This window comes from Ceratotherium simum, chromosome 8 (genome assembly GCF_057802395.1).
Source record: "Ceratotherium simum simum isolate JZ-2026a chromosome 8, ASM5780239v1, whole genome shotgun sequence".
Classification (NCBI taxonomy): domain Eukaryota; kingdom Metazoa; phylum Chordata; class Mammalia; order Perissodactyla; family Rhinocerotidae; genus Ceratotherium; species Ceratotherium simum.
In genome coordinates, this window is record NC_141907.1 from 78,112,478 (window position 1) to 78,134,823 (window position 22,346).

At 37.0% G+C, this 22,346-nt stretch overlaps 1 protein-coding gene across 6 annotated transcripts in view; it reads left to right on the forward strand.

Moving 5' to 3' along the window:
• The window catches only part of PDLIM5 (PDZ and LIM domain 5), a 215,279-nt gene that overhangs the window by 142,462 nt on the left and 50,471 nt on the right, over positions 1-22,346 (forward strand). For 4 of the 6 annotated variants that reach the window (XM_087434602.1, XM_087434603.1, XM_087434605.1 and 1 more), the window contains one exon: positions 17,692-17,879. In XM_087434602.1, coding sequence (XP_087290728.1) covers positions 17,692-17,879 — 188 coding nt within the window. Of the gene's footprint in view, positions 1-2,831; positions 2,876-7,280; positions 7,398-9,424; positions 9,563-10,298; positions 10,431-17,691; positions 17,880-22,346 lie in introns of those variants that run through there. The other 2 variants (XM_087434608.1, XM_087434607.1) reach the window with 2 other exon arrangements.

Here is a 22,346-nt window from a genome sequence, read left to right on the forward strand (position 1 = left end):
ATTTCTAGTTTCATACCGTTGTGGTCAGAAAAGATGCTTGGTATTATTTCAATCTTCTTAAATTTATGGAGACTTGTTTTGTGGCCTAATATGTGATCAATCCTGGAGAATGTTCCATGTGCATTTGAAAAGAACGTGTATTCTTCGGTTTTTGGATGGAATGCTCTGTATATATCTACTAGGTCCATCTGTTCTAAGGTGTCGTTTAAGGCCAATGTTTCCTTATTGATCTTCTGTTTGGATGATCTATCCGTTGGTGTAAGTGGAGTGTTAAAGTCCCCTACTATTATTGTGTTACTGTCTATTTCTGTTTTTATGTCTGTTAATAATTGCTTTATATATTTAGGTGCACCTACATTGGGTGCGTAGATATTTACAAGTGTTATATCCTCTTGTTGGATTGTTCCCTTGATCATTATGTAATGCCCTTCTTTGTCTCTTTTTACAGTTTTTGTTTGAAAGTCTATTTTGTCTGATATGAGTACTGCTACCCCAGCTTTCTTTTCATTGCCATTTGCGTGGAGTATCTTTTTCCATCCCTTCACTTTCAGTTTGTGAGTGTCTTTAGGTCTGAAGTGTGTCTCTTGTATGCAGCATATATATGGGTCTTGTTTTTTTATCCAGTCAGCCACCCTATGCCTTTTAATTGGGGCATTTATTCCATTGATGTTTAAAGTAGCTATTGATAAGTATGTACTTACTGCCATTTTTTAACTTTTTTTTTTTTTCCCTCAGTGTTTTAGTAGTCCTTCTCTGTTCCTTACTTCTTCTATACAGAATTGATGGTCACTTTACTTTGACCTCTGTCTGAAAGCTGTACTCTTTAACTACCCTCCTCCCTCCTTTTATGTTTTTGATATCATATCTAACCTCTTTTTTGTGCATTTGTATCCATTACGTTCTAATCGTGGAAATAGATAATTTTTCCTATTTGTGGTCTTCTCTTTTCCCCTTAAATCAGTCCCTTTAACATTTCTTGTAACACTGGTTTCTTGGTGACAAACTCCTTTAATTTTTGCTTATCTGGGAAAATTTTGATCTCTCCTTCCATTTTGAACGATAACCTTGCTGGGTAGAGTATTCTTGGCTGTTAAGTTTTTTCCTTTTAGCACTTTAAATATATCGTGCCATTCTCTTCTAGCCTGTAAGGTTTCTGCTGAGAAGTCAGCTGATAGCCTTATGGGGTTTCCTTTGTATGTAACTTGACATTCTCTTGCGGCTTTTAGGATTCTCTCTTTATCTTTAATTCTGGACATTTTGATTATGATGTGTCTTGGTGTGGGCCTCTTTGGGTTTATCTTGTTTGGGGCTCTCTGTGCCTCCTGTACCTGGATGTCTGTTTCCTTCCTTAGGTTAGGGAAGTTTTCATCTATTATTTTTTGAAATAGATTCTCTGCCCCCTTGTCTCGCTCTTCTCCTTCCGGGACACCTATAACACGGATGTTAGTGCGCTTGATGTTGTCCCAGAGGTCCCTTAGACTGTCCTCACTCTTTTTAATTCTTTTCTCTTTTACCTATTCACCTTGGGTAATTTCTTCTAGTCTTTCTTCCAGCTCACTGATCCGTTCTTCTGTATCCTCTACTCTGCTTTTGAGTCCCTCTAATGAGTTTTTCATTTCCAGTATTGTATTCTTCATTTCTGATTGGTTCTTTTTTATATCTTCCATTTCTTTGTTGACATTCTTACTGAGTTCATCTATTCTTCTCCCCAGATCAGTGAGCATCCTTAACACTCTTAGTTTGAACTCTCTGTCAGGTAGGTTGCTCATTTCTGTTTCACTTAGTTCCTTTTCTGGGGTTTTGTCCTGTTCCCTTACTTGGAATGTATTCTTTTGCCTCCTCATTTTGCCTCTTTCCCTGTGCTTGTGTCTATGTATTAGGTAGGTCAGCTACGTCTCCTGCTCTTGGATAGGTGACCTTATGTAAGTGATGCCTTAGGCGGCTTCCAGTGTGCTTCCCTCAGTTCTCAATGTTCCAGGGGTGACCCCTATGTGGGCTACGTGTGTCCTTCTATTGTGGCCTGTTAGCTCTCCCTATAGGTGCCCAGAGAGGCTGAGTTATGCTCCTGGCCAGCTGCTGTAATGCTCAGCTGCTTGTAGTTGTTGTGGGCCCTTCAGTCTCTTTATGAGGTGTGGGGAGCCCCAGCACAGTTGGCTGTAAATTCTAATGCCACATTTGTGTTACAGTATTTCTTTTAAGTGAGTAGGCCCCCAATGTGGCAGGTTGTTAGGCTCAGGGCCTTAGAATTGCTGTAAACCTCTAGCCTATTAGGTCTCTTGTCAGCTCTCTGAGGATTGCAGCTGGGTGGGGCTGGCCTCAGGCACAGGAGCACCCAATTGTTTCAGGCTTTGGAAGGTGGGGCAAACCTCCTATGTGGGTCTTTGAGAAGCACAAGTCTTCTGCAGCTGACAAGCCCTGCCGCCCACAGGTCCACACACACAGTCAACACAGTCCTGCCCCGTGTGAGTGCCCCGACCTCCCCAAGCGGACCCAGTCTCTCCACGGCGGGAGCCCCACACACTCCGCCACCATCCCACACTCTCCACCTGCTCCTTGTGCACACCCTGCCCCGCTCAAGTCAGCTCAGTTGCCAGGCTGCAGAGAATCCAGTCACCAATCTATGCAGGCCCACACGTTGCCTGAGGGCTTGTTGTTGGGTGGGGCCAGTCTCTAGGGTGGGCTGCCTGCCCTGGCTGAGCTGGATTAAATCGGTGCTCTAGCGGGTGGAGCAGACCCTGGGCTAGCAGGTCTCAGGGAAAACTCCAATGGCGTCTGTGTCAGCACGCTCACACCAGGCCACAACAATGGCCGCCGCCAATGTCCCAGTCCCTGGAGAGGTCTCACCCCTCACCGAGATGCACTCAGGGCCTATTAGGTGAGTCTCTTGTCACCGAAGCACTGTGCACCTTTCTTTCTGGTGATTTTAGGATGCTTTCTGGAACGGGTGAGTTTGCGCGCGGGCCCTTTAAGAGCCAGTTTTAGTTTCTTTGTGAACCGGGTTTTCTGGGGGTGCTCCCCAGTGTTTTAGTAGCAGGCAAAGTCAGATACTATGCCGCTGGTCTCGATTGTGCTGGGTCCACAAAATGCCCACAGCGGGGGCGCTTCCCGGCTCAGGGCCCCGCGCCTCCAGGGAGGCTGCGTACCTGTGAGCTGCTCCCGGCGGCCGTGAAGCTGGCGGCTTGTGAAGGCGGCGTTTTTCCTCTCCGGAAGGGAGTCTCTGCCTCTTCCACCTCAGTTAGGATTGTCCATTGTTGCAGGAGTTCCTCTTATCCAGTTTTCAGTTCTGTCTCAGGGGTAATTTTTCCACGAGTAGTTGTAAATTGGCTGTGTCCACGGGAGGAGGTGAGTTCAGAGTCTGCCTATGCCGCCATCTTGACTCCGCCCCCCCAAATTAACATTTTGAAATTACTGGTGGAGAGCTTTAGCATCCTGCAACCAGGAATAGCTGGGGAAATAGTACTAAAAACAGGCACACGTGTAGGGTCGAGGCACAGAAGACAGGAGACGAGAAGGAGTGGACAATTGGATCAGATACCGAGGCTAAGAAAAATGAGGAACGTAAACAAAAAGACAAAACTTGTAATTCCACCTATATGATGTATCTAAAGTAGTCAAATTCGCAGAAACAGCAAGTAGAATGGTGGTTACTAGGGGCTGGGTAAAAGGGGAGTTGTTTGATGGGTAAGAATTTCAGATTTGCAAAATGAAAAAGTTCTGGAGATCTGTTTCAAACAATGAATATACTTAACACTGCTGAATTGTACACTTAAAAATGGTTAAGATGGTGAATTTTATGTTGTGTTTTTTATGACAATAAAAGTTTAAAATGAAGAATATAAATTGGCAATTGAGTTTAGCCACAAAAGGTCATTAGTGACCTTGGAGGGATTATGGTTTTATAGGTTGGGGAATGAGGCCCACTTGAGAGGTTGAAGAGTGACAGGCAGGTGAGGAAATGGAGACGACATGAGTAAACTGTCATTTCAGAGTTTGACTGTTAAGGGGACTGAGAAAATAGAAGGCGAAGGTAGTTTTATCGTTGTTGCTTGTAAGAAAAACTGTCGCATTTTTGAATGGAGACTCCAAGCATGCAGTGGAGAGGGAGGAATGGAAAATGCACTGCAAGTAGCGATAGATCGAATGAGGCCCCTGAGAAAAAGGGAGGAGATGGAGTACGCAGCAGCAGGATGTTGCTATTTGACCATTGTCAGGCCTAGGGGATAGAAAGAGAGGTCCTCTCACTGGTCCTGCAGGATGGTCAGGAGGTCAGTTAGAAGATGGACAGCCTCACGCCTGCTTTGCCTGGACACATTGCTAACGTGGTTCCCTATTGAAAAGCATAGAAAGGTGCAGTGCAGAGATTGTGCAAAGAAAGACACAATTGCAGAGAAAGATAATGCACAATCCTGTTCATTTTTCCTGAGAAAAGCAGGCCAAAAGGCTGCAAGCCCAGCTCTCCCGACAGATCTGGAAAGGAGAAAGTCTTCATACTTCTCTCTTGTGAGGAATGAAAACTCAAGTAACAGACAAAGCAGAAAGTCTGGCTGCTACAGAGGTGCTATTAATCAGAGCTTTTTCCAGCCCTAAAAGGAATGAATATTAGGGAATGACAGAATGAGAATAGATATTGATGTCTGTTCCATATTAAATGAGGTAGTTTATGATTTTCTTAAGTTGACTATTTTTAGAGGTTTGCTAAACAAAGGAATAGGTTATCAGTGTGTAACACATGGGAAACCGCCCAAGTGCATTTGTTTGGAAACTTGGAAATCTGGCTGTAGAAGGTATTTCATTAGTTATATGAACTTTATTCTCAGATGGCAATCATTGTCCCAGTCAACAGAGTTCCTAGAGGTGTTGGAAGACTCAACTTCAACTCACTCCCTTTTCTTACCTGTCCTCATTATATATTAATATGTAGACATTGATAATTTTTATAACTAAATTTTTTTTAGAATATTGATAATTCTTTACATTATAAAGGACATTTTCAAAGGTATTTTTGGAGTTCTAGTCATTTCTTTCAGGTTGATGGTGTGTCCTTTCTTACTTAGCCAATAATGACCTGTTTAACCTGAATTGTGATACAGTCTCTGGAAGGTACAAATATGTTCTAAGAAATACAGTCGTCCCTCAGTATCCGGGGGGTTGCTTCTAGGAACCCTCTTGGATACCGAAATCTGCAGCTGCTCAGATCCCTGATATAAAATGGCATAATACAGTGAACACGGTTGGCCCTCTGTATCTGTGGGTTTCTGTGTACATGTACAGAGGGCTGACTGTATATGTATATTGTGAGTGAGTTCTGTATTTGAAAACAATAAATTCCATTCATGCATGTATTCAACAAACACTTATTTGCTGTTTACTTTGTGGTAACCACTTTGTTACACTTCTTTTATACCAGGAAATATAATGGTCCCTGACTTCAGGGAACTTCTAATCTAGTGAGGGAGTCCAGATTTAAAAAATGAACCACACAAATTGTAAAATTATAATAATAAGAAATGCTGTGAAGAAAAAGTACAGAGTTCCAAGAAAGCGTATGATGTGGGCAACCTAAGGTGATTTGGGGAATTGAGGAGGCCTCCCTGAGGCGGTGACATTTAAACTGAGGCAAGAAGGACGCTTAGGAATTATCCCAGAGGAGGTGTGATAGAGAGGTGAGTCTAGAAAGTGAGAAGTAGTCGACTATGCAGAGGCCTTGAGGTGGGAAAAGGCTTGGCCTGTTTCAAGAAGAGATGATGACCAGTTGGCCTGGAGCAAGTGGAGGGATAGAGAAGGCTGGGAATAGGGAGCCCGGGATCACAGTTGTCCCCACAGCAGTGCTGGAAGGTCCAAGCCGGGCAGGGTCACATTTACATTGTTGAGTTTACTCTGGTGACTGTGTGGGGATGTTATTCTCCAGGACGGGTCAGCAAGCCTTTTCTGTAAAGATCCAGATGGGAAACATGTTAGGTTTGGGAGCCATATGGTCTGTGGCAACTGCTCCCCTCTGCGTATGGTGTGAAAGTGGCCGTAGGCATATGTAACTGAATGAACCTGGCTGTGTTCCATAAACATTTCTTTATGGATGCTGAAATTTGAATTTCATATCATTTTTATGTGTAATGAAATGTGATTCTTTTCATTTTTTAAAAACCATTTAAAAATATGAAAACCACTCTTAGTTCACAGGCCATTCAAAGACAGGTAGCTAGAGGACTTTGGCCTGAGAGCCGTGGTTTGCTGACTCCTGTTATGGGCCTTACATTTCTTATTCTTTTAACTTTTTCTGCTCTACCTCTTAAATGATATTTTAATTGTACCATGACGTTTTTCTTAAGTTGTCTACATTTTTTTTCAACGCTCTGGTAAAGGTATGACTGGTGCTAAATAAAAAATGAGAATATAACCTCTCCTTTTCTATTTCTTTATCTTAGCTTTACGTTTTGCGTTTGAAAATCAACATGACTGTCCCATTCTGTTTTTTATCCACAGGTCTTTTTCATTTCTAAATAATGGGAATTTTTTACTTTTCTTTTTTATTTTTCTTTCAAAGTGTTATACTTGGTGCTTTCTTCTTTCAAACCTCACGCTGAGTTTTTCATTTTTTCTTTACCTGGTAACACTTCTTTCTAAAATTTAATTCTGGCATTAAAAAGAAAAAAGGGTACAGACGTCAAAAAAATGAAGTAAAAAATACTCAAAGCAACACAACTGCATGCAAATGTTTGTTGTGTGACTGGATAAAATACTTGGTTTACATAAAGATAAACAACATCCATATAATTGCAGATCTGCAAACATAGCATTCTGACCTGAAAGGAAATTCCCAATTGCTTTCTTGTAGTGCACTGTTCAGGCAACTGCCCCACAAGATGCTGGAAAGCAGTATGTGGTGGAAATAGTACAGACAGACCTGGTTCAAATTCCACTGACCCTTACTAGGTATACAATATTGGGCAACTTAATTTCTTGGAGCCTAAGTTGTTCTGAAGCATGCAAAATACATAGTCAGTGTATGGAAATTTCCATCCACCTTTCTTCCCCTGTAAGCGTAATCTTTTACCACATGAAAATAGCCATGTTAAAAAACTGGGAGAGAAAACAGCCTGTATTTGGTGGTGTTGAGGGTGTTGGTTTTGGTTTTAACCTTATGTGGATAAGAAGTTAAAAAAAAACTAGCAGTATTCCCAAAATGGAACCAATGTTCATTTAAAAGGTAGTAGAGATGATAAATTTCTGTACTTTTCGTTAATATTTCCTTTGCCTTGTTTATTTTACTTCTGAAAACTTAGGTTTGACAGTTCTCTTGAAGACCTGGCTCCGAGTGGACCTCACCCACCTGCAACTGCTCAGGTTTTACACATTGGTGGCCAAGTAGCCACGCTTTCTAAAGTAACTACATATTCTAGGTAGAGTTTTTCAAACTTCTTGGTATGTCTAAATTTTAGTGCTGGTGGTGAAATTAAATACCAAATCTGTTTGACTAAAAAGGAAAAAGTGATCTTAGATTACAGAACGGACATCATTAATATATAGACGAGAGAGCTTGGCACTCAGCCCTGGCACACTGCTTTACACTGCTTTTATATTTTACATTTTTTCGTTTAGATTCTAAGTTCTAATGTAGAGTCAGGAAACCTGTGCCTTTATTTATTCACTGTGATTTGGAAAGTCAACTTTTCTTGAGTTTGTCATAGTCTCCTTTACTGAATTAGAGCATTCACCTCTAAAAGAGGAGCAATAGAGATCATGTGTTCCAGGTCCCCAGCCATATTCTAAAGGTATTTGGGTTAATTCTTCTTAGAAGATTCTGCTGGACTATGCTAATACTAAGTCCTTTTATTTTATTATTTTTGATAGAATATGATGAAAGAAATTCATTACAGTTTCCTTTTCTTCTTACAGGAGAAGGATGATTTAGCTGATTTATTTTTTTACCTGATTTTTTATAGACTTAAGTTTCTAGTTATATTCACTATTACTTCCCCCAAATAGTAGCCTTTTCCTCAGAGATGCAGAGTAATTGAGAAACTCAAAGTTGAATCACTTGCTAACTTTGTTTTTCCACTTTGCATGACACTCGCATTCCCCTGTCCTGCCACTGACAGCATCTTCCTTTTCTCTCTCCAGCCCCCGTTCTTTCTTTTCTAGCCATTCACAACAGTTGTTAAAACACAGTCATACAGTTTAATTAAATTATAGACTTGCAATACTGGCAATTCTGTATAGTTTTTTAGAAATGGCTTGCCACTATTTCTTTAATTTGCCTTCTAATGGTTTGTAAAGTTATAGCCAATGGAACTAGGAATAATGGATTATTCAATTCTTCTGACAGGGAGAGGAGACCTGTGTGAACCCTCACGGTTTTAGACATCTGTCTGAGCTCTCCTTAACCTGGGTTGAGTTTGGCACATCTTTACTTCATGTTGGAGGTGGCCATTGTCACCAATTTTGAAAAAGTGATGATCACAGTCTAGTGAAGATGTTCCTTAATAACTTGCACCTATGAGTGAAGAAGACTACAAGTTTCACACTATGTACTTTAGACTTTCTTTTTACTTTACTTAATCAAAAAGAAATTCTCCATTCACATTGGAAATCATTACAGTCCTAATGATGGAGTGTTAATTCCTGTCCAGGTGTTTGACCTTTTCTAAAAGACCAAGGAAAAATAATTATTATTTTAAGTAATAAGAGTTCTGAAGATAAAATTTCGTGCCAGCATTTTTTAATCTTTACAGAGCTAACTGAAAATAGAAATATAGAACACCAGCAGAGAAGGTGATGTTTTAGTCATATTCACTGTAACTACTGTTTATTTTACAAAGGTACTTGGCCCCTCTCACCCCCAAATAGCTTTACTCTCAATATTTCAAAGTTATTTCTTGTTCACGTTAATCTGTATTGCTGCTTCTGAATAGGCAGCCGGTTGTACCTGCTTCTCCTGACAACACGAGTCATTAAAATGTCAGGCTCTGGGTGTAGATCACCTCTAAGGTAAACTCTTTATGTAGAGACTTTTTGGAAAAATCAACATAACCTTCCTTCTTTCTTTGCTTATAGAAATTCAAACTTCATGTTTAGATTTATTTTCTACTTAGTTGTTGACAAGTCACTCTCCATGTGTATTGTTATATGATATTGATTTAGTTTTAAATAGGATTAGAGACAGTGAACTTAAATACATTCAAAAGTGTTTATATCTCAAAAATCAGTTTTATGGAGGATTACATATCAAATTTTAGTTTCTGAGAGAAATCATAGCAACAGTAACTAAGTGACCTGAACTCCTCTTACGCTTCTGACTTGTCACACCTTTACAATGTCTCAACATGAATATGGGGTGGGTGCTATCTTATCTTCATTATCTGCCTCTTCTCACTTTCCTGTTTGTTCCTCCTCTGTTTTTTCTTTCCCTACCTATCAGTTTAAGCAGCTCCACGAGAAATGTGGTGGCAAGTTCTTTGGAAGGTTTTCGGAGCTTTCCTGCCTTCTCTTCTCCTGCTAGATATAGCGCTGCAGTTCTGAGCAGTGCGGCCGCGACCGTGTCTGCTGCTATTGCTGCAAAAACCAGGTAGAACTCATGTTCAGTGCATGTCTGGTGTGACCCCAACACTTTCCACTGTCTCACAGTGACCTCAAAGAAAACATGCCCATTTGAAGCAGTCAGAGCTCTGATATGAGATCTTAATCGTATTGTGGACATTTTGTCTAGGCTGTGGATTTGTATATCCCACAATGTTTATTACTGATTTTTCTCTAAATCATCCTTTTCTGTCTTTCCATTACTACCATTTATCTATGATACTTCTCAGTTGTGTGGACTGTTGCATGTTGTATGCCTATTGACTTTTGGATTTTTATAATTTTTAGTTTTATATCTGGAACAGAGTCAAGTATAAATAGATATTTTAAGTTTCTATGGGTTTTATCTTTTCCCACAAACTGATGATATTTGAGGGTGATCTAAAGCCTAACTATTCTCTGCAATACCCTTCCTCCCAAAAAAGCACAAAGCCTTTTTATTTTTGTGGAGTTTTGTTTTTACATAATTTCCAGTAGTCTTTACAGCTTTAAATGCTTTCTAGAAGATTGCCTTGATCAATCTTGGTGAAAATTTAATCAATTCTGTATTAATGAGTAAAATAATATAATAGACTCTGAGCCCTTCTTTCTACTGCTTTGTTCTCTCTCTCTGTCTGTCTCTGTCTCTGTCTCTGGAAATGTTTCAAATCCTAGACTGTAAAAACTACTTTCTGCTCTTGGTAGTGTGATTTTTCGACTTAAAAGACTTTCTGAACGCTCACCAGGTTCTCCAGTCCTGAAAAATATCACTCCCTCCTGGATGCACTTTGCATCAGCCCTGTTTCCAAGCCTCTAGCTTTTTCGTATCTCCAGGCCTCGAGGAAGTCAACTGGCTCTGTCCATGATAGGAAAATAAGGTACTGTGGGAGCGGATGTCACAAGTGGTGGTTTGCTATAAAAGATACTGCTTTCTCTAACTCTTAACCACCATATTAACAGACCAGATGAGAAAATCCTCGAGCTGATTTGTGTACGGTTTTAAATTAACTGTAATTTCAATGCAATGCTAATGCATAAGCACATTATTTTGTATGATTATTAACTCGCCTTTAACCCTTTGTGACATCTTTTATTAGCGCACTTGATGTTTGATGTGAAATTATGAGTAATTGTGCAAGTATTTAAATTAGAGTAGAACCCTGTCTTTTATTGCATGGATGTAGCTGTACTAGAATAGTCAAATGTTTAGTAAGACATATCTTTATACCTTTTGAAAAAATGAAAAGAATAATAAAATAATTGTGACTACTCTCTTATAGTTCTTAAATATGAAGCTTTTACTTGAGCAAACAAGTTGATTTTCACTGTATCTAGGAAATACTGAAGCACTAATTTTTTTTTCTCCTAAATTTAACAATTATGCCAAAAATTATAGACATAATAAGAAAACTAAAATATCCCAAATGTTTACTAAAGGTATAATCTGAATGAAATAATGGTATAAAATCATTTCTGGCGGAACATAAAGTTAATGGCAGAGTGTATAAGTATGACTATAATGAGTAAAAGCATAATATGACATAGGCTCCCTGTTGATCACGTTTGTATCCTACCCACTGTTACAGAGGGTTTCAATACACTTAATTATAATTGTGGGTAACTTCTAAGGGAGGTATTTAAACAGGAAGAGAGAGATCATTGTACATTTTGCTCTAAGGAAAAAAAATACCTGAAATTATATTCTGTTTGTGGAATTGTGAGTGTTAAATGAGCAGAAATCTTTCATTGTCAGGGCTAAGTCTGTACAGAGACAGGTTACTGACCACGCTTAGAAAGGTCGTTTTGAGAACATCATGGGATGCTCTAAATCCTCTCTCCAGAAAAGCACTATTACATTTTTTTCTTAACTAAATGGCCAATGGTATGTTTTGATTGACATCAAATAGAAATGGGATGGGGAAAAATACTGGTTCTGTGAAAAAACCCCTTTCTCCATTAGTGGCATGCCCATTCAGCTCTTATCTTTTATTCCAGTAAGTTATTTTGCTCTCCCTGTTTAACAAAAAAAGAACAACATAAAAATCCTTGCATATCTTGTTCGATTGGAGAATTCTAATGTTTTTCATTTATCATTGTAAAACCAAAGATAATTTTATAACTTTTTTGTACATAGCTGTTACATGTAGGGCAATCTGTCTTTAAGTAGGGATAGATTAAAAGAAATGAATCCGAGATAGTTTTCCCTTCAATTCAAGCATCTTGTTTAAATAAACTTCTTGTTAAAAAAAAAAAAAAGATGTGCATGCAGTTATGGACTGACTGAAGCTAGCCACAGACCCACTTCTAGAGCAAGTGTTCATAGTCATTATCATTACTTTTTATTAACAGCAATAGGCACAAACTAAACATATTTTGATATTTGGGAAAGGGAAATGGTTCTCGACAAGGTAAGCCAGTTGGCATTCTGGAAAGCAGGAACGCAGGGTTTCCTGAGGAGACCTTGCTAACTCAGTGAGAAGGGTACCAAAAAGAGCAGTTGGGATGGTATCAGAGGTATTTTATCTCTGATTTTTGCTTTTGTATGACAGTAATCTCTAAAATTATAATAAAGTGTAGTGTAATACCAAACTTGTTTGTTTCCATTATAGTGTATTTAGCATTTTGAATTTTTATACAAAAAGTCTAAGTTAAAGAATTATGCTTAGGAAAATACAAAAAATTTTCTTGTAAACACAGAATTCTGGAAGGCAGGAGACTCATGACTCCTCTATATGTCTAGGTCCTTTTATAGAATTCTGACAAAATTCTATTAAAATAAAAAGTTGAGGGGCTGGCCCCATGGCTTAGGGTTAAGTGCGCGCGCTCCGCTGCTGGCGGCCCGGGTTCGGATCCCGGGCGTGCACTGACGCACGGCTTCTCTGGCCATGCTGAGGCCGCGTCCCACATACAGCAACTAGAAGCACGTGCAGCTATGACATACAACTATCTACTGGGGCTTTGGGGGAAAAATAAATAAATAAATAAAATCTTAAAAAAAAAAAAAGTTGCTTATAATTATGACCCTTTGAGAAATATTCCTTTCTGACTACTTCAGAGTCTGTGTATTGGTATATCAATTTTTTATGAGACTTTAGCTAAAAACTGTTTGTTTAGTTTAAACTTTGATAATTAAACCTACAATGTACAGTTGGCTTTTAAAAAGTTTAAATACATAATTAGAATAAAAGTTACTCTCAAGAGTATTCTTCAAACAGTGTTTTTCCTTTGAAAATAGACTTAAAATTTCCAACTGTTCCCACTCTGCAGCTGAAATTTACTTGTTGAAATAGTTAAACAAATGTGGAAAAGGAATGTAAACTCAAGATAAATCAGGTTGCTGACACTGAAAGTTAACTTTTCTTGCTTTTTCTTTTTTCCTCATTAGTTCAGTTGTGAAAAGAAACCTTTGATCTATTGGTATATTTTTCTCCATTTTCAGTTTTTGAAATTTGACACAAAAACTTTGGTATTCTTGAGATGGAAGTCATATTAATTTAACGTTTCATTTCAGTGCTTATTTGGCAGACTAGTGAAAGTGACCATATTTGATTTTTAGCTTCTGTGGTATTAGCCAAGGGTATTTATGGATTTACTCTGGTTTCCTCATTAGAATCTTTTAGAAAGCATTTTAATTTTGTTTAGAATTTAGGTATACCTTCAACAATTTAAATTTAGAAAAAATATGTATGAGTCATGATTTCAGAGGTAAGATACCAATCTCATTTAAGTAATCATGCCATACTATATTAATAAATTAGTCATTAATTTAAAATATTTTGCTGTTAGTGATTATTGATAACATTTTGTTCCCAAATATAAAATAATGTGGCAAATGACTTTATTAATTCTTTAATCTTTAGTATATGATACCTAATTTTATTTATTTTCTTTAAACAGTTGGTAATAATTAAAAATCAGAGAAAAAGCTAATAGATTTTTAGAGACCTAGGCATCATGTTTTCAGATATGTATTCAGATATGTGATGTCTAGATAAAACCTAATATTCTTCTATTACTACATTAAATGTTTTAAGTAAATAGAGTTCTATTTCCATGGAGAATATTGAACTCTGCTGATCAATTCTGAATTTAAACATAAATGGAACAACTTTCTTGCTTATAGCTTAGATTTTTATAAGTTCTTTATAGTATACTGCACACCCTTTGTATCTAAAGAATACTGTTTAAGATTTAAACATCTTAGGCCTTTTGGGAGAGAATATATACAAAACTATGTACAAAGGATACAATAAAAAATGAAAAAAATTTTTGGCTTATGAGATACTTATTCCATGGGAATTTTAAGAAATATTGTGTGTTATTTAAAATTGAGTTGAGAAAGCAAGATTGTGTCTGGTCTCAAAATTCTGGACCAAAACTATCCACAAACTACGTTTAGAAGCAAAATTATTAGTGCAGGTGAGAGGTGTTTATTTGGTAAATGTACTTATCGCTAGATATCTGAACTAGATGTAACAGGATGTGCCATTTCTTGAGCATCAACTCCGTGCTCAGCACTGTGTTAAGTACTTTACTTGTATTACATATAAATGTCTCATTGTATTTCGTGTAATCCTAACAATAATCTTGGAATAAAGGTAGTATTTTTATCTCATTTTAAAGATAAGGAAACTTGTCAAGTTTAAGTAACATACCCATGGTCATAGTAAATGCCCCAATCTCAGGTAGTTTATAACGTAGTAGTAGAGACAAGATACATAAAGTGGTATAATGTAGAGACAAGATATGTGAAGATGTTACTATTAATTAAAAAAATCCTGGCTATTACCAATCAAAATGTAAATAAGCCCTGCAGTTAATATGTGCCGTGAATTGAAGGAAGGAGTATCTTTACCTCAAGAAGATTGTGTGATTAAATAAAATAATATATGTTAATTGTGTAGCATGGTACACAGTGCATGATGGATGTTATTGTTACTGCTACTATTATTAATTATGGATAGGATTTGGCCTAGCGTGTAGGGAGCGTGGGAGGAAGTGCCTTCTTTGTAGAACCTGGAAAAAATGTAGAGTTGCAGACAGAGAGGCGGTATGGCCCGAGTATAGTTTGTATAGCAAAGTGGTAGGAGATAGGATTGGATAGGTAGATTGTAGCTGTATCCTAGAAGGCTTTGAATGTCAAGCTGAAGTGTAACTTGGCCCTCCACCCTCTGAACGGTTAGATCCCTTCTGTAGCATCTGTATCCTCTGCTTAAGTACCTCTGGAGAGAAGCCTCTCACAAAAAGCGTGGTTAGGAAACAGATTTTTTTCCTTTGGACGATTTTTCATATTGGGAAGTACTTCCTTTCATTGAACCAAATCTGTCTAACTGTGGATTCGATTCAACATTGGGCAAATAGAATGTAGCCATATAGAGTGAATCCACATGTTACATATCTGAGAACTGCTCTTCTACTTCTCAGTTTTCTCCATACTCTGGGCCAGTATTACCAGTTCCTTCAACCAAACCTCACTAAGCTTGGCACTGATTTCCTATCATCCTGGTCACTTTCTTCTAAGTAAGTTTGTCTAGCAACTCTCCTGGAATTAAATTTTAATTCTTTCAAGTCATTAAACATTAAATGATGATTTGGGTTTTGTTATTATTTCCAGATTATATTTTTATTTTATCTGTAATTTCTAGTGTTACTTGGTCATAAATTTTTCTTCTTAGAACTGTGGCTATATGAATTATTAGTTATTTTTTTCAAATCTACATGAGTAATTAACCCTAGAATTAAAATGATCTGTACTTCTGTATTACTTTCAGAAATCATTTGTGATGTATAAAAATATTGAAAATTAAGTCTTTTGTTATTTGAATATGTTAATTATCCTTTTCATATGTTAAGCTCATATTCTGTGCCTTAGACATGCTAAGTACTTTGTACATAATTATCTTATTTAAGCCTCATGGAACTCTTATGAGCAAAGTATTAGCCCCGTTTAAAGTTTAGGTAATTGAACCTTAGAGAAGTAAAAGAATTTGTCCATCACAAAGCCTTTAAAAGGCACTATACTATAATGCTTAAACTCTGTCTCCATTAGCATTATTTATTGTGTCATCTTTATTGATAATTGTGTTCATCATTGCCATTAAGTAAGCAGTCTTTCACTTTTTATGATAAAAATTATTAAAGTACTTAAGTTTTTCATTGTATAGTATGTTTTAACATCAAGTAAATTTTAGTTTTTCATTAAACTGATTAGAAATGATAAAAGAAGGTGATGGCTCTATTGCGCTTGAATTTGAGAGAACAGTAACAGGGAACAATATTTTAAGAAAGTTAAAATAGCTCTAATATGATTTTTCAAAACTGTTTAGTGTCAGAGGTGCCCCAAGACCACCTCCAGGTTTGCTGATCACTTTCACTAGAGGACTTAAAGAATTCAGTAGATAGTTGTGCTCATAACTAAGATGTATCATAGTGAAAGAATAGAAAGCAAAGTCAGCAAGAAGAAAAGGTACATGGGATCAGGGCCAGAAGAAAAGAGGCTCAAGTTTCCAGAAGTCCTCTCCCAGTGAAGTCACACAGGTTGTGCTTGATTCCTGCAGCAATGAGTTATGACAAAATGTGCAGTGTTGTCTACCAGAGACGCTCATAGAAACTAAGTACTTAAGACAAGGTTTTTATTGGGGCTCCTTACATAGGTACCCTGTGTCTAATTCATACCAAAATTCCAGACTCTCAGAAGGAAAGCAGGTGTTTAGCATAAAGCACATTGTTTATATAGTCTAGGCACAGTGATCCACCGTTATCTTTTAGAGAAAGTTTTATGTGACTGTAGGGAGCTATTTACCAGCCAAATTCCCAAAGGCCAGTCAAAGGCCAACCTTGCAAGCAGGCCTTCCTAAGGATAGGTGGTCTCAGCCCACTTTGTTAGGTGTTATCCGAGATTCAAGCGGCATTGGGGAAATTAGATGTTCTCGTTCATTTGGTAGTATAGCAGACATGATTGAACTGGAAATTTCTTTTTGTTGAAATAATCTCAACCTAAACTGCATAATTAACGGTATTTATTTTACCGAAGTTATTAATATAGTATCCTATCTTTATCGATCTATTCTTCCAGCTGTTAATTTCAGTTATTGAACGAATTGAGTTTCTGCATGGAATTATTTAAGCAATCAGTACCTCAATTTCTACTGGAAAGTTAGTAGGATGTATTATTATCGTTGTTGTTATGATAACATTATTATTATATTATCTATTATTATAATAGTAACAATATTATTAGTGGTATTATTGTTATAATACTTCACTTGAGAGAAACTGCTATGGTATTGTATCATTCCAAAGTACACATTTTATAATTTGAGTTACCTAGAATTGTTTTTTGGGAAATGACAATTTATAATCATAAATAACAAATGACTGGGTAATAAAAGCTATATGATCTTCTAAATCAAACCGGAAGGAGCACACGTAAGACCTCCTGTTAAGCAAATAACTCTGATTAAGAGAAGACAATGGTAGTCTTCTCTCTCATCTCCCTGTATTATGAACACAGAATGCTGGATGTTCTTTTAGACTGGGAATGTTGTCTCTTATTTACCACTGTGTGGCCCATGCACGGCACAATGTCTGACATATAGTAAGTGCTTAAATATTTATTGAATGAACGAGTGACTGAGTGAGCATGTGAGTGAAAAGACTGACTGGTGAGATGTCAGGGAAACTTAGATCATAAAATACTAGAAAAATGTGGGAAAGGGAAGAGAAAAACCTATGCCATTTCATAGAGATTATCAGGAATTCTCCAATAATTAATTGTTTTAATCTAGATGATTCTTCTGAAATGTTGAGATCGAGAGGAATAGGAAGAGGAAATTAGCTTATTCTTTAAAAGGATTGGCTGTGTAAATTTTTCAGTAGCCTAATTTCTCATGGTAGACCTTTTAGAATTTCCAGAGTATTGAACAAATGCAATCTGACTCTTTTCCTTTTGTTTTCTTTTTTTCCATTTTAAAGAGAGGCAGTCCCTCAGTCGTGGTTTTAGTGTTTTTCTTTTTTAAAACATCAGTTCATGAATATTTTTGTTTTCCTTAGAGATTTCATAGATGGAGGAAAGAAAGGATCATTACTAAGTTAGATTGCTACCATTTCACCAAAAATGTTTCCTTATTTTCTTTCCAGCAACTCCCAGGAGCCTTCTCAGCAGCTGGCTCCGTCAGTGGCTTCGGCACGGAGCATGCCTGAGAGGTCGGCAAGCCCAGCCTCCGCCAGGCCAGGGGTGGCCGGGCTCACCACTGTGGCCGCCTTCAAGCCTCTGGGAGCCACCAGCACTGTCAAGTCGCCAGGCTGGCAGCGGCCAAACCAAGCAGGTATGCCGAAGAAATTTCGCACTTTTTGCTTTTCTTAAGTGTAATTATGAAAATGTGTTCTGAGATATATGACAGAATTCACTGGTGAAACCTATTCTCAACCATCTCAGATTTAAAAAGGAAAGAATTGCTATAGCTATTTTTCTCTCTGAAGTGTCTCATAAACAATCTCTGTGTGTATTTGATACAGTTGCCATTTGTTTTTCATCATTATAGAGTTGGGCATTTCCTTGTTTCCTAGATTACTCGGGAAGCATGTGTTGAATTGTAAATTTGGGGTCATATTAATGAATTATTTTGTTGGAAGGTAGCCTTGGTAATACAACATTTTAGTTTTGATTATATATACAAAATAACAACAGAAGCATTTATTGACATCAAACAGTTATTGAAGAGAGAATCTTTTACTTCTTGTCCTCTGAAAATTTACAAGGCAGAAGCAGAAGAAGGACACATTACTAGACAGAGAACATTTGAATGATAGGATGGATGGAACAATTTGGGCTCAATCTGGAAACCTGAGTTTTCGTTCACTTCTACAGATAAATAGCTTTAAATAAAGTCACTAAACCTCTTTGACCCTCAGCTTTCTGATCTGCAAAATGAGGGGAGACTAAATGATCTCCTGTTTCTCCCAACCTGAGCAAAGTTTGTGGTTATAGGACTATAGTACGTCCCTTAACAGAAGATGGGGCTACACTTAAAGGTTGTTAATCCCACCTCAGGCTTCTCTGCTCACTCTTCACACTCCCCCTGGATGATCTGTCATCCAGATTCCTTTTACTGCCTAACCACTGATAATTTACAGTCCTCTCTCTCCTGAACTCCATATGTTTCCAGGTGGTACCTCAAATGCAGCAGGTCCAAAAATATCAAAATATCTCTGGGACCCAGTCACCAGAGCTAGAACGTAAGCTCCATGCCCTCATCTCACACTAACACCTAATAATTCCACTTTTTAGTATTTCTCAAATTCTTCTCTCCTTTCTGTGGTCAGAGCAATTGCCTTGGTTCAGGCCCTTGTCATTGCAAACAACTTCTAACTAATTTCCCTATGTCCTCTCACCCCATCAACTGCTGTGGCAGCTGTGCTGCAGCACGTGGTCTTTCTAAAGCTCTGATTGCCCACGTCACTCTCCCGCTGCAGATGCTTTACTGTATTTCCCATTCCTTAATTTATCATCTGAGACCTTTTTCACTCTGGCCCCTGCTCACTTCTCAGTCTCATCCCCTGATGCTCCCAATTTATAATCTGTGCCGTGGTGCTACTAAAGCATCTTCAGTTACTGAGACATGCCGTGTTACCTTGCTTTTGAAAGTTCTGGTCCCTCTGTGTAGAATGCACTTTTTTACCTAGTCTCCTGTATAATTCTAGTCTTTCCTCATCAGTTTTGGGATGAGGATTGATTGAATACACAGGGGGCTGCTTTTAAAAATATAATAGCTTTAAGAATTGATCATTTATTATTGTTTAAAAATATTTTTCCCAGTAGTAAGGATGGATTTTTAGTTAATTTAATTAGGAATCCACCTTTGTTTTGTATTTTCCATAGTGTTTAAATATATTAGATACTAAATATTTAACTTCATTTGTTATAAATAATTTATATTTAGAAAAATGCTAATTATTTATATAGTTAAAATTTATTTTATAATGTCATTTTGTATAGTTTGAATTACCATCACATGTTACTAATTTTGCAAAGAAGCTTGAAGTTTTGTGCTGGGGGGGGAGGAGAGACCTTCCCCACACTACATGTGATCTAGACTATTGTAAAGAAAAGACTATTATATTACTTTTGAAAACTTAAAATATTTAGACTAATATCATTAGCCTCTGAAATTTCTGGACTATTGATTTAGCAAGACCTGTTCTTGTGGGAAAAAATGCTGACGGCTCAGCCCCATACATTGTTAATTATTTCCATTCACTTAAAGCTTACCTATGATGATGGAAGTTTGCTGTAATTATTTTGTATGTGCATTACTATAGGGAAAGTAACTTTCAGAAAAATTCCTTTGGCATGGTAATTGGAAGGGAAGAGGAGAACGTTTCCTGAAAAAGCAAGGAAAAGACTAAATTTCTGAGATAGAAACTGAAGGGAGGGCACAAAGTATATGTACTGTGGAGGGCAGACAGTATATGTACTGCTTTGGGAAATTCAGAAACTATGGTCAAAATACCACTGCTTATTAAAACGAAAAGAAAAGAATTCCAGTTGATGTGAAACTCCTGGAGAATACACTACAGTGAAATTACCACAAGAGGGCAACAGAATTCTTTCTTCTCTGAGTCTAATTTAATTTGTTACAGTAATCAAAGCAGGCAGATAACGCAACTATAATCATGATTCACATGGTTAGTATTTAAAATATTATACTTTTTACAGGAAATATAAGTAAATTTAATTTGAACAAAACTGTAACAGTATAAAACATTATACATTATATAACGTTGTACAGCATTGATATTATAAAAAGAAAATACGTTTTGCCACTAAGTCATGGTTGAATTACATCATGATGCTTAGCTCAAATCGGAAAATATTTGCATAACTCCTGCTGTTTATCTTGCTGTAGGTGCTACAAACTGGCATTTAATGAGTTATCATGTTATGTAAGTTACTCATTCTACACTATTTTGTATAAATTATAAAATAAATACAAAATTCCCAGCCACTCAAATTCTTTTATTCTACTGTACCATAGTAGAATGTACCATAACAGTATACCATATTTGAAAACAAACCAAACAAAAACACCTCAGAATCTACTCTTCATCTTTGATAAATAGTTTCAGGAGCTTCCTAATGCAAATGAAAAAGTTCTTTTGGTTTAGGAGGTAATAACTGTCTCTTTATGGGTTCTTATGTTCTTAACAATTCTCCGTGAAAACTACAGTGCCAGTCAAAGGGAGGCAGAAGCTAGAGAGGCGAGTTGCTGGGCTTGTGTGGACTTAGATAAAGCACTAACACAGGTGGCATTGCTTCTCTCACACTGAGAACTTCAGGCGTCTTTCTCTTGATAATTCACAGCTGTGCTCTAGTGTGGGTTAAAAAAAGAAAAAAAAGGATTTTTGTATCCCCCCCCACCCCACCCTCACCAAAGAGTGACTATTACCCGTGATGTCATTTTAAAATAATTCCTACAGTTGGGTGGGAAGAATGGGATCATAATCCCTGAACTGCAGTCTGTGACCCACTTAGTTGATCATGAAATCAGTTTAGTGGATCATAGCCAGTATTTTCATAAACAATGAAATAGAAAACACAAGAATATTTTAATATGTTAAGTATTTTAACATATAAAGAGTAGGTATCATGTTATGAAAATGTGGTTTTAGTTTTTAAATATGTATATAAGTAAGTGTGCATATATACACACATACAAACGCATATATTTTGGGTCAGGAGGCGAAGTGTATTTATTACTGTGTTTTATAGTTAAGAAAAGGTTTGAAAGTCACCTATTTAAATAAGTATTTTAGTCATACTTTTATCTATTGGGTGATGACTAACATAGTTTTGAAATGGTAGCCAAAAAAAAGACAGCACTGAAAGGGCTAATTGAAATTTTAAGACCTACTAGCATATTCTGAACCTGTCCTGGGTTTCTGTTACCTGCGCTGAAATTCTGACTTTAACTCTTAGGTCTTTTCGCTTGTGGTGTTATATAGCCTGTGTTACGTGGAGGTCTTACAGGAACACAGGAATGCTATACCAGTTGATCAATAGGAACTGGGTGTGTATATAGCAGCATTATAGTTTAGATTGGATCATCTTCTTTTTCTCAGGCATATAGTTTAACATACACTACCACATCCACACAAACTTGCCAGTGACTGACAAAGAGCTAAATATTTTAGGATGCAAAATGTTCAAAAGTTCATAGTCTGCATGAAAGTATTAAGATACAATAGAAATAAGAATCCAAGCTTGAGTTTTATGTAAGCTAACAATACTACTTCCTACTTGCCCTGTGTCGTTAGTAATATTTCCATAATTCATATGCAATCATCCCTTTAGAAACATTGATTTGATTTAGAAATATACATAAAAGGTGAGATTTTTCTTGTTATTTTTCAGAATTGGGGATTTGTACTTTTTAAAATTTATATTTTAATTCACTATATTTATATATCTAGTAGATTTTTTTAATGCTTGAAACATTCATATTATTTATAATTAATAAGTAGTTAGATAGATATTTTCAAAACCTCTGTAAATGTAATGGTATAAGTTTAAAATATGTTCCTGTGTTTATGTAGGTGACCTAATTTGCTATGTAATGTTTTCCCTAGATTCTGTTTAGGTTGTGTATACCAGATTAGGTGAGTTTAGTGCATTTGATGCAAGTATATGTATAAAATATTGCTATCTGACCAAACATAGTCAAATGTTTTTCTCAAATCCAATCTTAAAGTCATGAAGAGCCATTATATGTTGGAAGCACATCAGTTTTCTAACT